The sequence below is a fragment of the Pogona vitticeps genome, chromosome 1 (genome assembly GCF_051106095.1).
Source record: "Pogona vitticeps strain Pit_001003342236 chromosome 1, PviZW2.1, whole genome shotgun sequence".
In the NCBI taxonomy this organism is placed as follows: Eukaryota; Metazoa; Chordata; class Lepidosauria; order Squamata; family Agamidae; genus Pogona; species Pogona vitticeps.
The window spans coordinates 21,668,909-21,683,827 of NC_135783.1; the positions used below are offsets into that span (position 1 = coordinate 21,668,909).

Genomic DNA, 14,919 nt, shown 5'->3' on the forward strand with positions numbered 1-14,919 from the left:
CGCACCCCTATTGGTTGAGAGCGCGCAGGAGGCCGGCCCGCGTTGGCGACGTATCGGAAAGACCCGACGTAGACGTTCTCGGGCCGCTGTGTGTCGTAGGCGGTGGCGAGGGTCAAGGGGAGGAAGGAAGGTGGCTGTTGTTGACTTTTGAACTTTGCTGCGGAGCTCCGCCCCCCCCACCCCAGGTGCCGGGCCGACGCACAGGTAAGGCGGACTAGCCCTTCGGCGCCCTGTGGCCTGTCTCCCTTCATGGGGCTTCTGGAGGGGATGCTCCCTGCCTCTGTTTCCTCACCCAGCCTCTCCGCGGTATCCCCTAACACCCTCCGCCGTCCCTTTGCTTCGACCGCACGCAGTGACGAAGGGTAGGAAGGACCTTGGGGTCTCACTAGGGCTGCCCTCCAAGAGTTTGCTGCCTGAGGACGGACGAGAGGGCGCTCGCTTTCCCCGTCCCATCCACCCCACAGAGGTGGCCCGACTGGCGGCGCAAAGTGATTCTGAGGCGTTCAGTCGAGGGGGGGGGCAGTGCCCTGCACACCGTGCCTCAGGCAGCAGACTCGCTACAGGGGCCCGCCGCAGAATGTGCGGTGTGTATATACGCAACCTGGTTCTCCAGCAAGGAAGTCCAGCTGCGCGACTGTGAACTGTTGCCTGAGGCGAGGACCACACGGCCCAGGTTGAAAACACTGAAGTCTCTCCTGCCTTGGGTGGATATCGCCTTCTCTTTAATGAGAGCGCCAGTCCAGTTTCTCATCCTGGTGTGTTCTTATATGGTTGATTTCATTTTGCCTTCTTAATATATTTTTGAATGAAATATGTTCTCATGTGCCCTTGAGGCATTTCTGAGTTATGAATTAGGGACCTCTTAGAAAACCCTTCCCTTAACCATGCTGCTCAGGTCTTGCAAACTCAGAGTGGTGTCTTTCGTTTTTGAGTTGATCTATCTTATTTTTTTTTTTATCTTCTTGCTTTCCTTCTCCTTTCAACTTTTCCCAGAAAAAGGAGCTTTCTAGCTTTAATGTGCAATGCAAAGACACAGTAGCATTACAATATATTCAACACACACAGTGAGTAAAGATTGCTTGGAAGAAAGTCAGGTCTAAACTGATTTTCAAAGAAACATATCCACTGCCATGTGGAGAAGTGATTCAGGTGTAACTCTGTACACAAAGAAGTTAGCTTCCCCCTGGATAGAAGCACTTCCGAATTAACCAGGGATGGGGACTTGAGTTGTGCAGTTCACTGTCAAGTTGAACTTAACGTTGCATTGGCAACTCAACTCGTTTTTTCCCCAGTGACTCAAACTCAACTCACAATTACACTACCATTTTTCTAAGTCACATTTTTGAGTCCCTATTCTTTTAATGAAGGACACTTTCGAGTCCCTATTTTAATGGAGATCATAAACCTGGAAGAAACTTTGTGATGCTCACCAGAAGACACAGGAGAGGCAGTCAGACAGCAGAGGAGGTAGTGACAGGGAGGAAGAGTTTTCCAGAAGTGGGAGGGGTGAGGGAAGGAGAGGCAGGCTCAGTGTTGTTTTTTTTATTGGCCATAACTCTGAGCATGAAGGTGGGCTGGGCAAGTAGAGGGGGCAGCGACTAGAAATATATATGACTGCTCTGCGTTTTTTCCACACTTGTGTATAGTCATCTGCTGGGATGGTTAGGCTGGGGATCAGCTCAACCTTTGTAGGCTCTTTTTGTTTCTCAAGACAATCAGGCTCAGGCATGCAGTGTGATTCAGTCTCATTCAGCACTGCTGCTGTACACACAGCAAGCTATCTGTCTAGTAGGTAAGGTAGGTTGTTTGCTGTTGCTGCTGTTTTTATTAAGATAATGCTTTTTAAAATAGCAACAGTATTAGAGGCATATAGTATTACCTCAGGTCAAATGAAAAACAAACTACCTCTCTTTGTCTTTGGCCAAGCAGGTGCTTGTTCATGCTTAGAGTTTTTAATATATTAAGTTTCCTCTTTGGGGGGGCAACAACTTGTTAATATGATTAAGGATGCTTTTCATCAATAGCAGCATCATTAGAGGCACATAGCATTATCTCAGAGCACATCCAGAAGCAAGCTACCTTTCTCTGTCTCTTTAGCCAGACTAAGGCAGATTGCTGCTTTCCAGTGTTGGGCTACCTACTAGTCTAATATGTTTTCTTATTACTATTATATATCAGACAGTTTTTTCAGGGTACACACTACTCCGTCCACACAGTCAGTCAGTCCCCACCAAGTTCAAGTTATTTTCTAGTCTAAGGCAGGTTGCTGCATTCTTCTTTCCAGTGTGGGGTTAATTATTATCTATTCGTTATTTATATATTATCAGACTGAGACTGACGACACATTCACTGTGATTGGAAGCCAGACATGTTGAGAACACACAATCATGTCATCTCAATGAATGCTCAAAAGAAATCTATTGTAATCTTTGGCTTTACAGATGTTAAAAAGAAAACAAAAAAATTGTGCACCACAAAGTGCTGGTTTTGTGGCATCCTAATAACTGACAGCATGTCCACAACCTCTAGCTTTTTGCGACACATTAAGACCCATTCAGGGAAGCATGAAGAATCTAGCCGCCTAGAGTGGACTTATAGTCCAGATAGGCGGGATATAAATTAAATAAATAAATAAATAAATAATAATAATAATAATAATAATAATAATAATAAACAGGGAGACAATAATGATGATGCTGCCTTCTCCAAACAGACCAGGCTTTCGGACCTCAGGTGTACGCTGCTGATGCATCACCCATGGAAAATACCTCAAAATGTTATGGACAGTACCACCCAAAACAAAAGAGGATCATGAAGTGAATTGTAAATTATTTAATTGTTGAATGCTCTCTTCCACTATCTTTGTTTGAGACACCACAGTTTCACCAGTTCTGCACAGTGTTAGACCCGAGTTCCTGAGTCATGACAAGGGCTGTTGTGACCATGGAAATCAATAGACAGTATGCCAAAGTGAAAGAACTTGCAGCCAAGGCAGATGATGTGGCAATTATACTAGACATCTGGTTAGATAGGAGAATGTGAGGCTTCCTTGGTGTTGCTGCGCATAGATTCCTCGATTTTGAACTGAAAACACTATTGCTAGCATGTCACAGATTTCTAGGGTGACATACTAGTAGGAATATATTTGCTGTGTCTGAAAACATCTGCATATCTTTCAAGGTGAAAGATAAAATCTGCTACATAGTGATAGACAACACAGGTAGCATGATCAAGGCATTAACCACTGAACTTCTCTCTGGATGAATTGCTTGCAAGCCAGTACCAAGAGTTGGCAGAAGACAGTAGTTGTGAGTTAGAGGAAAGCGGCAGCACCACAGTGGAGAACTTGGAAAACTGGGAGGATGTGGATGAAGATGTAGTCATGCCCCTTGTGCAGCAGGCCAGTTGTGCAGACCGAACCCAACAGCTTTTGAAGTGGCTGGCGTGCTTTGCCACACCCTGCAGTTATGTGTGAATGATGGCTTAAAAGAAACCAAAATGAACACAGTCCTAGCCAAGGTCTCCAAAACTTGTAGCTTGCTGCACACAAGCACTGTATTGAAAGATGTGTTTGAAAGACATTTGGGGCCCAATGTCACAATTCCACAAGTCGCCAGCACTAGATGGGACAGTTCCATGCACCAGGTCAATGCATTCCTTGAGCTCAGTGAGGAACAGGTCAGGAGGGTGCTGGATGACAAGATACCTTCCATAAGGCAGTATTCCCAGCTCAAGGAATTGAGCCAAGTTCTGCAGCTCTTCTTAGAAGCCACAACGATAGTGCAAGGTGACAAGGAGGTGACTATTTCAGCAGTTGTGCCATCGGTTGTTGGAACATCACTTGGAACATCTGCAGCCTGTATATCTGGGCAGTATGGTTGCAGTTTTAAGGAAGAGCCTGGAGACCAGATTTGCTGGCATTTTGGTGATAGCTAGTTTGCTGCCACCTGTGCCACAGAGCCAGTGTGAGAAACCTTTGGGTTTCCACAACTGTATCTACGTCATTGCTGCTGTGTTGGACCCAAACTACTGATCCAGAAAATCAGTGACAATGAAGAGGAAACCATTGCACTGAAAGAAAAGGTATTAACTTCATCAGTTCTGCAGCAACCTGAAGAAAAATCAACCAGGGCTGCTGTTGTCACCTGCTCAGTCTTCCAGCACTGAAGCGGTGTCTGAAGGCACTCCACAGAAGAAGAAAGCCTGTGTTTCAACTTCTCTGTTTGTGTACTTTAAGCCCAGTACTGGAATGAACTCAGCCTCTGATTCTTCACAACTGGATTTTGGCACTGAGATGTGTTCTTATAGTTCCCTAGTGACTCAAAGCATTGAGTGTAGCCCAGTGAATGCATTCAGATTTTGAGAGAGGAATCACAAAGAGCTGAGATTTCTCAGTGCGGCTACTCTAAGTGTGTTTCTGATTTCAGCAAGCTCAGCACCAGTGGAGCGGGTCTTCAGTGAGGGTGGAATTGTGATGAGACCTCACTGTGCCAGACTGGAGGCCAATCTTGTAGAGAAAAATATGTTCCTTAAATGCAATCTTGATAAGTTTGAATAATTACAGCAAAATTATTTTTGTGGAATGTCTTGAGTGTTAGTGTCACAGCACCAGCTGGGGGCCAATATTACCATCTCATACTTAGAAAATTATTGTTTATTGAGATGCAGTTTTGTTATAGTTGAGTAAGAGGACAGCTTTGTGTCAATAAATGATTTGGATTTTGATACTAGTATGCTTTTCAAGCCAAATTTTTTGGTGACAATCAGATGCTCAAGGGAAAGGCAGATGAGACCAATGGTGCATGGTTCACAAGCCTCAGACCTCCCCACACAGAACCCACCCACCTCTCCTTGTTTTTACCTGTGTTGTCCATCACTGCATAGCAGATTTTCTCTTTCATCTTGAAAGATGTGCAGCTGGTTTTTAATAGGGACTTAGGCTTTGGATTCAGAATTTGGTTCCAAAAACTTGGATTTGGGACCCGGACTGAAAGACTTGCCAACGTCTCTGGAATTAACCCACTTTGATCCCATAAGATAGCAGGGTAGAGCCTGGATCATTATTCTAGACCAGTGATCATGCACCTTTTTGAGCGCGAGTGCCCAAACTGCAACATCAAAATCAACTTATTTATTTCAAAGTGCCAATACTTCAATTAAAACCCGGATGCTGAGGTTTTAGTTTAGAAAAAACAACTGCTCCTGCACTGCAAGAGTTAAATGCTCTTTTCTGCTTTCCCTGTGGGCGATATTAAGAAAGAAATACTTACCAGTCCTCCAATCCCCCATTGGGCTAGACTGGTAATGGTCGCCATTGCACCCCTCTGCTGGACCACTGCACCAGCAGAAGGGAGTCCCAACATCCAGGACTGGAGGATGGGTAAGTATTTTTCTATGGCGACTTATGGCTCGTGTGCCAGCTGCGGCATGCGTGCCATAGGTTCGCCATCCACTGTTCTAGACTGACGACTTCTTTCAGTGGCTACTTGTTGTGCCACTTGCATACAGTGGTTACCAACACCCTTCTCCCTGGGTGGTGAACTAAATTTAACTGGCCTTAAAACCCATTCCTTTCTGGGGACCCTAACCCTCCATGACTACCATTCTTTGCTTATCCTGTATACAGTTTCTCTTCTCAGCAAGTCACCAGCTGCACATCCCAGTAAGCTTTTGTAGTCTAATGGCTTTCTTCCCCTACCTTTTCTCATTCTGGTGGTCTCTCTATGTGTTAAGAGATCAACTTCCTCATCTCCAGCTGGCATGGCCAGTTGTAGTTATACCTAGAGGGAAATTTTTAAAGCTGATCTAATCTCGCTACTGCTAATCTAATCTAGCTACTGGACTGAAATAGGATGGTTTGCACCAAAAACATTTCTGAAAGGTTCACTGCAATTTTTCAGAAAACTTTCATAGGAAAATATCTTTTAGTACCTGTAGATAACATTTTGCTGAACTTCCTTTTACTAACTTAATTTTATAATCATCTCCTTATGTGTTTTTAAAAAATTGTTCCTTCTGTTTTGAATAGTTTTCGTAACTCTAAATTTTAACTGGCGAGCCAAGACCATTTGTGTTATACTAAGATTATCTAACATTGCATACTTTTATTACATAAACTGTACTTCTATATACAGTATATCTTTTTCTAAATTGCATTGTCTATAATCTTCCTTGTTCCCTCCCTCCAACTCTTTCCTTCTATTCCCCCCTCCCTTTCTACCCTCCCTCCCCCTCTCCCTAACCCCACTATAGGCTATGAAATGAAACTCCAGCTCATAATAATTTGAGCTGAGCCTTGTAGGTTGATGTTGTGACAAACCCAGACCTACTGGGATCTGCCACACGTTAACTAAGCTGCCACCAACCATTCCCTATAAGAAGTCACACAGACCAGGGATGGATTTTCAACAAATAAAAGAATAAGGTTTATTTAAATACAACACACAGGGAAAATAAAATGATCAGGTGAATAAGATTTAGTAACGTGGCTTAGTTTCACTCATACATACACACAGTTTGGTTCACACAGAACACTTAACTTGAAGCACAGACCCTGAACCTATCAGTTCTGGCTAACCAACAGACACCTGACCCTATCAGGTTGGTACTGACACACAGTAGTACCCTGTCTGACACACAGACTCCCACACCAGCTTCTTCTTCCCAGCTGCTGCTTCGTCTGCTTCAGCGTCTCCTCCACACACGCATCACATATATATACAGTACAGCCCCTCCTCCTGATGTCCCGCCTTCCACTCCCCATAGGATGGAACTTTCCCTCCAAACCCATGACAGACAGGTACCATCAGTGCTGTATGTAACACCTCCCCTCTTTATAAGTTGTTTTGTAGGGGGAAAGCTAAAAGTGCTTTTCACCAAAAAACAACCTGGATAAAACACACAAAACCAGTTATACCTACAATATCATACTTACTTATACTTACATTCTAAGTTAACCATAGAAATTAGGCATCTAAACATTTACCATATACATTACATCAATTTACCTTTATTCATACAAACCAAGTTCAAAAAAACAGGTACATTTAACTTTTTGTTCACCAAAATATACACATAGTCCATGTTTCTTTCGCCGTCTTCATTCTTCAGGTCTTCTTGACAAGGCGTCAGCAACACAGTTCACTGACCCTCTGACCACCTTCACTTCAAAGTCATAGTCCTGTAGGTTTAAAGCCCACCTCATAAGTTTGCTATTGTGGGTTTTCATTGTCTTTAACCATTGCAATGGTGAATGGTCAGTGCACAGAATAAAATGTCTTCCCCAGATGTAAGGCTTGGCCTTCTGGATCGCGTAGACTATGGCCAAACACTCCTTCTCCACGGTTGCCAAATGTCTCTCACCTTTTTGAAGTTTCCTACTCAGGTAGGACACTGGATGCTGGTCACCATTCTCATCCTCCTGGCATAGAACTGCTCCTACCCCGCTGTTAGACGCATCGGTGTAGATGATGAACTCCCGGTCGAAGTCTGGAGCACGCAGCACTGGATACTGGACGAGCGCCTCCTTCAACCTCTGGAACGCCTCCTCACAGTCGCTGGTCCACGGGATGCGGTCATCAGCCTTCTTCCTCGTCAGATCGGTCAGCGGAGCCGCAATCTCGCTAAACCTCGGGATGAACTTTCTGTAGTAGCCCACCAACCCAAGAAATGATTTGACTTTTTTCTTGGTGTTGGGTCTGGGCCAATCACGAACAGCTTCTATTTTGGCCTCCAGGGGTTTTATCACTCCTCCCCCTACCATGTGACCCAAGCACTGTACTTCTGGGCTACCCAGCTGCAGTTTGTTTTCTTTGCAGGGCCTAGGCCAAAGCACTTCCTCCCCTGGGTTAAAGCGCCTCTCCCTGCCTTCCTGGTCATCCCAAACTTTCTTTCTGACCTTTGGAGCTTGCAGGGTCTCTGCTGCTAGCTCTAGGTTTCTCTTTAGGTCCTTCCTTAAAGAGTCTATATATGTCACAGCGTCTTGTGGGTCATCCTGGGTGATCTGCTCCCAATTTTGTTTGATCAAATCAAGGGGCCCTTTCACCCTTCTCCCAAATAAAAGTTCAAACGGACTGAACCCGGTACTGGCTTGTGGCACTGATCGATAAGCAAACAAAAGGGATTGCAGCTTCTGGTCCCAATTGTTTGGATTCTCTGCCAAGTAAGCCCTAATCATGCGCATTAGAGTCCCATTGAACTTCTCAGTTAACCCATTACTTTCAGGATGATAGGCAGTGGTTTCCTTGTGCTTAATTCCACAGATTTGCCATAAGCGTTTCATGAGCTTTGATGTGAACGATGCGCCCAAATCTGTGATTATTTCTGAGGCAAATCCCATCCTGGACATATACCCCACCAAGGCATCTGCCACTGTGTTAGTTTCAATGTTAGTCAAGGGTATGGCTTCAGGGTACCTCGTGGCATGGTCCACAATGGTGAGAATGAACCTGTTCCCCCTCTTTGTGGCCTTGGGCAAAGGTCCCACAATATCCACCCCTATGCATTTGAACGGAGTGTCAATCACAGGCAAAGGGCACAACTTTGCTTTGGTCCTGTCGCGGCTATTCCCCTGCCTTTGACACACATCACATTGTTTACAGAACTCCCTGATCTGCTTCCCTATGTCAGGCCAGTAAAAATTCTGTGTGATTCTCTGCTGTGTTTTGTTCACCCCTAAGTGTGCAGCAAACATGTCAGAGTGCCCCCTTTGTAAGATCATGGGGCGATACTTTTCAGGTACCACTAGCTGACTTCTGATCCCATCTCCCCCTTTTGAGATATTCCTCAGGGTCTCTCTATACAAAATCCCCTTTTTCTCTAGAAATCTCACTGGGGTTTCAGGTGTTAGCTGGGCGTCAGTCACCTGTTCAAAACACTTTTGGAGAGTGGCGTCTGCCTTTTGCTCTTGTCCAAATCGGCTGTCTGTGGTTAAGGTTTCCACCACAGCTTCTGAACTCCCCTCTGCTTCCGTCTCTGGCTCATCATTACCCCCCTGAACTGTCCCCGTGGTGGCTTGTGAGCGTGTAATCACTAGCACCCGTTTCACATGTTCAGCCAGGTCATTTCCCACGAGCACGGCTGCTGGCAGAGTCGATGAAATCGCTAGCCGCCAAACTCCCCTCCAGCCTTGAAAGTTGACAGGTACCTCCGCGACTGGCAGAGAGATCATCTGCCCCTCAATCCCTGCCACCTTCATGCTCTCATTTGGGATTACATACTCCCTAGGAATAATATCTGGATGGCACAGGGTCACCTGAGAACAAGTGTCCCGCAGCCCCCGATACTGACGGTCAAGTATTCCTACGTCCACCCCTGCTGTTTCAAACAACTGAGAATCTGTTCTCACGAGCAAGCATCGCTTGACCTCCACAAGAGGACCATTTTCCTCAGCCTGATCAGCAGATGTATTTGTTCCAGCTTGAGTAGCCATGGCAACAGGCTCCCTCAGTGACAAGGAGCTTTGCTCTTTCTGGACACAGAACACAGCTTTTGGCTTGGTTCCACTCGAATCATGAGGCACATTTCCCTTTATCTGCTTCCATTTCTCACACCCTGAGATTAGATGGCCCTTTCCCTGACAGAAATAACATTTTCTGCTATACTTGAAGTCTTTCTCATCTTGTTTTGGTTTTCCCTCCAAAACCTGAGGTCTTAGTTTCATGTCTGAGGGCTTCCCTTCACCATGGGCCCCTCCCCCTTGCTGGCTTTTCCCTTTTATTCTCAACTCCAGCTCCTTTTGCTTGGCCTCAAACTCAGCCCTGATCTGTAAAATTTCTTCCTCAGCCCTAGCTTTTATCTCTTTTACTTTTTCTTCAGTCTTATCTCTGATTTCTTTTAATTTAATGTCTTTTTGCTGAGTATATTTTTCAAGATCTTGCTCACTTTGTCTGACCTGAGCCTCATACTTTTCCTTCTTTGACATTTCTTCAACTGATAAATTGTTAATAAACTTATTTAGGAAATCCAATTCCAATTGTACCATTCTAATTTGGTGTTTCAGTTCCATCTCTTTTATCCTCATGGCCATTCCCCTTTTCTTGGCATCTGCCTCTGCCTGACAGATTTCAGCTGTTTCTCTGGCCTCTATTTCAAATTGCCTCATCCTCAGTTCATGCTGTTGGGCTATGAGCAATTTTCTAAGTTCTGGGTTCTGTTCTCCCGTGCTGTCACCCTGCACTGAGCCAAATTCATCCTCAGAACCTTGGTCAACCTGGGGGTCTTTCACTTCACCCATTTCTGCCATTTGGCTTCGAGTCAAGGGCATAATCCCCCCTCAGAACAAGCTGCTTTAAAAAGTCAAGCCTCAAAATAAAACGACCACTTTTTTTTTTCTTTTGCCTCAGAACCAGCTTTCCCTATAGATTGCTGCTGTCCTTTCAGCACTAACTTGCAACAGTAGCGAGTTAGAGTCTACCCCCCTCTGCTGGGCCTCTCAGCAGACAAGCTAGCTCACTGCTATTTCACAGTTTTGCCTCAGCTTTTTCCCGCCAAAACAGGCTGCCTCAGAGCACCCTAATCTAGTCTCCCCAGTTGGCACGTTCTTCCACTAGCGCACCTCCCCGTGAGGTACACCTAGAAGATTACCTACGCGCCTCAGATTGTCCCTGACTAGACCCCCCTTGCTCTGGGCACACGTGCCAAGGCTTTGCTGGACCACTGGACAACTGGACCAGTCGTATCCCACACGCTGGACACCAATCAATGTGACAAACCCAGACCTACTGGGATCTGCCACACGTTAACTAAGCTGCCACCAACCATTCCCTATAAGAAGTCACACAGACCAGGGATGGATTTTCAACAAATAAAAGAATAAGGTTTATTTAAATACAACACACAGGGAAAATAAAATGATCAGGTGAATAAGATTTAGTAACGTGGCTTAGTTTCACTCATACATACACACAGTTTGGTTCACACAGAACACTTAACTTGAAGCACAGACCCTGAACCTATCAGTTCTGGCTAACCAACAGACACCTGACCCTATCAGGTTGGTACTGACACACAGTAGTACCCTGTCTGACACACAGACTCCCACACCAGCTTCTTCTTCCCAGCTGCTGCTTCGTCTGCTTCAGCGTCTCCTCCACACACGCATCACATATATATACAGTACAGCCCCTCCTCCTGATGTCCCGCCTTCCACTCCCCATAGGATGGAACTTTCCCTCCAAACCCATGACAGACAGGTACCATCAGTGCTGTATGTAACAGATGTGAAGCCAGGAACTGTACACGCCCCTGTGGGAAGATCACCCCATCTCACAGCCCACTCTTGCCCTACCATTTTATATTAAATTTGGCATATAATATGGATATATTATACTGTGTCTACATCCTACTATATTCACTATTACACATTTTATTTAACTGCTTATGCACTTAGACACTACTTATTTATATCTTAAACATGTATAAGCATGTACTATTAGCTAATATTACGTTATATTACATTACATTATATTTTCTTCTCTTTTTAATAAGGAATCTTATGTAGTTTCTGAAACTACATGTTTAGTAAGTAGCAGCTGTCTCATGTTGGCAGTTATCTTCAGTTCCAGATAACAACTGTTACTGTATCCTTGAGAAATTCACTTTCTCCTTCCAAGTTTCAGTACTCCACGGCTGCCTTTTAAGATTTTTTCCCCTGTTCTACTTTTCTCCAGCGAAGCTGCATTTCCTCTCGCTGTTCTGTCCTCTCTATACTCGTCTCTGCCAGATGTACTATATGTATGTCAGAGAGGGGACTCTTCCTTTGCTCAAAAAAACCATGCAGCTGTGTAATTGTAGTAATAGATTTTGATGTGTTTCCATACCAGATAGTCAGTTTAAAAGGAAAATCCCACATATGTTTAATTTTCCTCTCCAGCAGAATCTTCGTACACTGTCGCCATTGCTTATGTCTCTCTACTGTCTCTGGTGCAAGATCCTGATGCAGTTCCACTTTATGCCCTTCAAATGCCAATTCTTTGATGTTATTTAAAGCACAAAACATATCAGCTTTCACTGCATACGAAGCAACTCTCACAATTACATCTCTCTTTCTTGATTGCTGTTTTGGTCCAATTCGGTGGATATGGTCCACATCCCTATCCGTTAACTCTATATTGGCGCAAAGTTCTCGAATCCAGTTCAAAACTAATTGTTTCAACTCACTGTCCTTCTCACTCTCATTTTCCTTAAAAAACCTCAGACAAATGTTCTGACATTTTTGTTTATTCTCCTGATCAACCAATCTGTCCTTTAATTGCCCCATCTCTTCTTCTGTCTCGTCATATCTAGATTGTAGATTTTGTGTCAACTCGAAAGCAGCATCAGCAGTTTGTTCTACCTTACTGATGCTTGCTTTAACCTCCAAAAGGGTTTGTTTTAGGGGTGAAATAAGACTTTTCATATCATTCTTTAAGTCCTTTCTTAATTGTTTTATAAGCAGCTTCATCTCATCATTTGCTCCATTAGCTTTTTTCCGCCCCTTCCCTTTTTTCTTACCAGACGCCTCCATTTCACTCTCAGACTCCTCCGATGTCTCAGTCAGATCTATTTGATCCTCCTTATCAGAGATGACTTTGGGCTTATTTTCTTCTGGCGTCTTCTTTGGCTTTCCCATATCTATTCAGTTCGAAATGTTTTCAGTTTACAAACTTTCACACATATTTTTACTATTATTCCTGGGCTTAGAGCAGAGCTAATCTATGCTGCCATTTCACCAGCAGCAAACCACGCCCCATTTACGTACGTATGTATGTATGTATGTATGTATGTATGTATGTATGTATGTATGTATGTATGTATGTATGTATGTATGTATGTATGTATGTATGTATGTACCTCAGTTATCAATATATTTCCAGAGAATTATTGTCTTAATCACGTACAGGAACATAAAATGTTTTCATTTGATTTACAGCTATTGAAGACTGAAGAGAGGACAACATGAGAGATACCGAAATAAAGAGACTACTGTCCGTGAATATTATCTGTATATTTTCCATTATTGTTGCCACTGTCGCTCCTTCTCTGTTTTTGGAGAATTTCTCAATCCTGGGAACACACTTGACATGGTTGAGCATCTGTTCAGCAACTGTTGGGACTGTAAATATAATTTTGTTTATTATTCTTAAACCAAATCCATCCACTAGGAGAAGTTCTTTCGCCCACAAGGTAAGTTTCAATCTTGCTAAACCAGAGTTCTTTCTGTATTTTGGATTCTAGTAATATTTGGCACCTTTCTGGTCTTTAAAATGTATTACAGTGGGGTCTTGACTTGAGAACTTAATCCGTATTGGAAGGCAGTTCTCAAGTCAAAAAGTCTGTAAGTCAAGTCTCCATTGACCTACAGTGCATTGAAAACCGATTAATCCCGTAACAGGCCGTTTTTGTTTCATTTTGTTTTTTTTCTGGTCTGTAAGTCAAATCTCAGTCTGCAAGTCAAACCTAAATTTTGCGGCCAGAGAAGTCTGTAACTCAAAAAGTCTGTAAGTCAAGCCGTCTGTAAGTCAAGGGTCCACTGTACATCTGTTACAGCTGTAAACCTTTCAAGAGTCATGTTAGGTAAGTTAGAAAGGTGGTTTGCCTTCAGTTATATAATAAGTTCATCCCTGAGAACAGATCTGAACTGAGCACATTTGGGCGTACTGCTCAGTGTTTCAGTGCCAGGTATTTGTCACAAAAGTAGAATATATTTAACCATCATACTTTATAAACAAAAGATACACTTATACAGTAATATCTTTTGTAGATGAATTCATTTGTTAGTCCAAATTAGAGTATACCTGCTGAATCTTTTTCAGATTTATTTTTGTTGACTTACAGAAGTCCTGTTGATTTATTTGGTCAACTCTAGTGCACAGTAACAGTTGAATGCATATTATGGTCTTTGTATGTTTTTTAAAAGATGATTCTTTCTCAAAATATGGTTTGTCCTGATTATTCATTCGTAGCTGTGCTGGCTAGAGGTGAGGTTGTGCACCAAAACTATTCAAAGGACCACAGTTGCCCACCTGTGTGTTAAAAACCTTTGAGACATCAAAATGTTATGATCTGGATTGTTAGTTTCTATGGGAAAGATTAAATTTTTATTTAGCACTCTAGGTAGAACCACAGAGACTTCAAATGCTCCAATTATATACTCAGCTTGTGAGTAGTTTGTGGTCCTAGACTCACATGTAGCCCTCAGCTTGATTTAAAAATTTTTCTGCAGGCAATTAGTTCAGACTCTGTCCTTCTCTGGTAGCCTGCTGGGCAGGTAGGAAAAGGGAGAAGGTGTGCAGGGGAAAATGACAAATTGTGAGGATGGCCTTCCCTACCACCAACATGTGCTACCCCAGCAAATTGTGGAAAAAAAGGTTTGCCATATCCATTTAACCTAGGAATAAGCCCAGTTCTGAGTAGACATACAGGAATACATTATTTTGGTTATTGAACCCTTTGTTAAGATAAGGTTCATGATAATAATCCTGGACTAGTTTGGATATTCTTTATGACAATCTTCTCCTGTGCTATCATTGGCTCCATTGTTCCTATACCTTCATTAAGGTAAAGAGTCCCCTTGACATTTAGTCCAGTCGTGTCCCACTCTAGGGCGTGGTGCTCATTCCTGTTTCCAAGCCGTCACGTGGCCAGCGCGACTTAGACACGGAATGCCGTTACCTTCTCACCGTGGTGGTACCTATTTATCTACTTGCATTTGCATGTTTTCGAACTGCTAGGTTGGCAGGAACTGGGACAAGCGACAGGAGCTCACTCCGTCGCGTGGATTCGATCTTACGACTGCTGGTCTTCTGACCTTGCAGCACAGAGGCTTCTGCGGTTTAACCCACAGCACCACCACATCCCTCCATTACTGCCATACAAATGTTTGGACAGACATAACTTGAGTATTCCTTAAAAGGTTAGAAAATGTACAGTGGTGCCTCT

At 43.7% G+C, this 14,919-nt stretch overlaps 1 protein-coding gene across 2 annotated transcripts in view; it reads left to right on the forward strand.

Moving 5' to 3' along the window:
• The first annotated feature begins 63 nt into the window (after positions 1–63).
• The window catches only part of PIGF (phosphatidylinositol glycan anchor biosynthesis class F), a 45,575-nt gene continuing 30,719 nt past the window's right edge, over positions 64–14,919 (forward strand). The window contains exons 1-2 of one of the 2 annotated variants that reach the window (XM_020796863.3): positions 64–204; positions 12,911–13,164. In XM_020796863.3, coding sequence (XP_020652522.3) covers positions 12,937–13,164 — 228 coding nt within the window. In that variant the 5' untranslated portion in view covers positions 64–204; positions 12,911–12,936. Of the gene's footprint in view, positions 205–550; positions 756–12,910; positions 13,165–14,919 lie in introns of those variants that run through there. The other variant, XM_020796864.3, reaches the window with a different exon arrangement.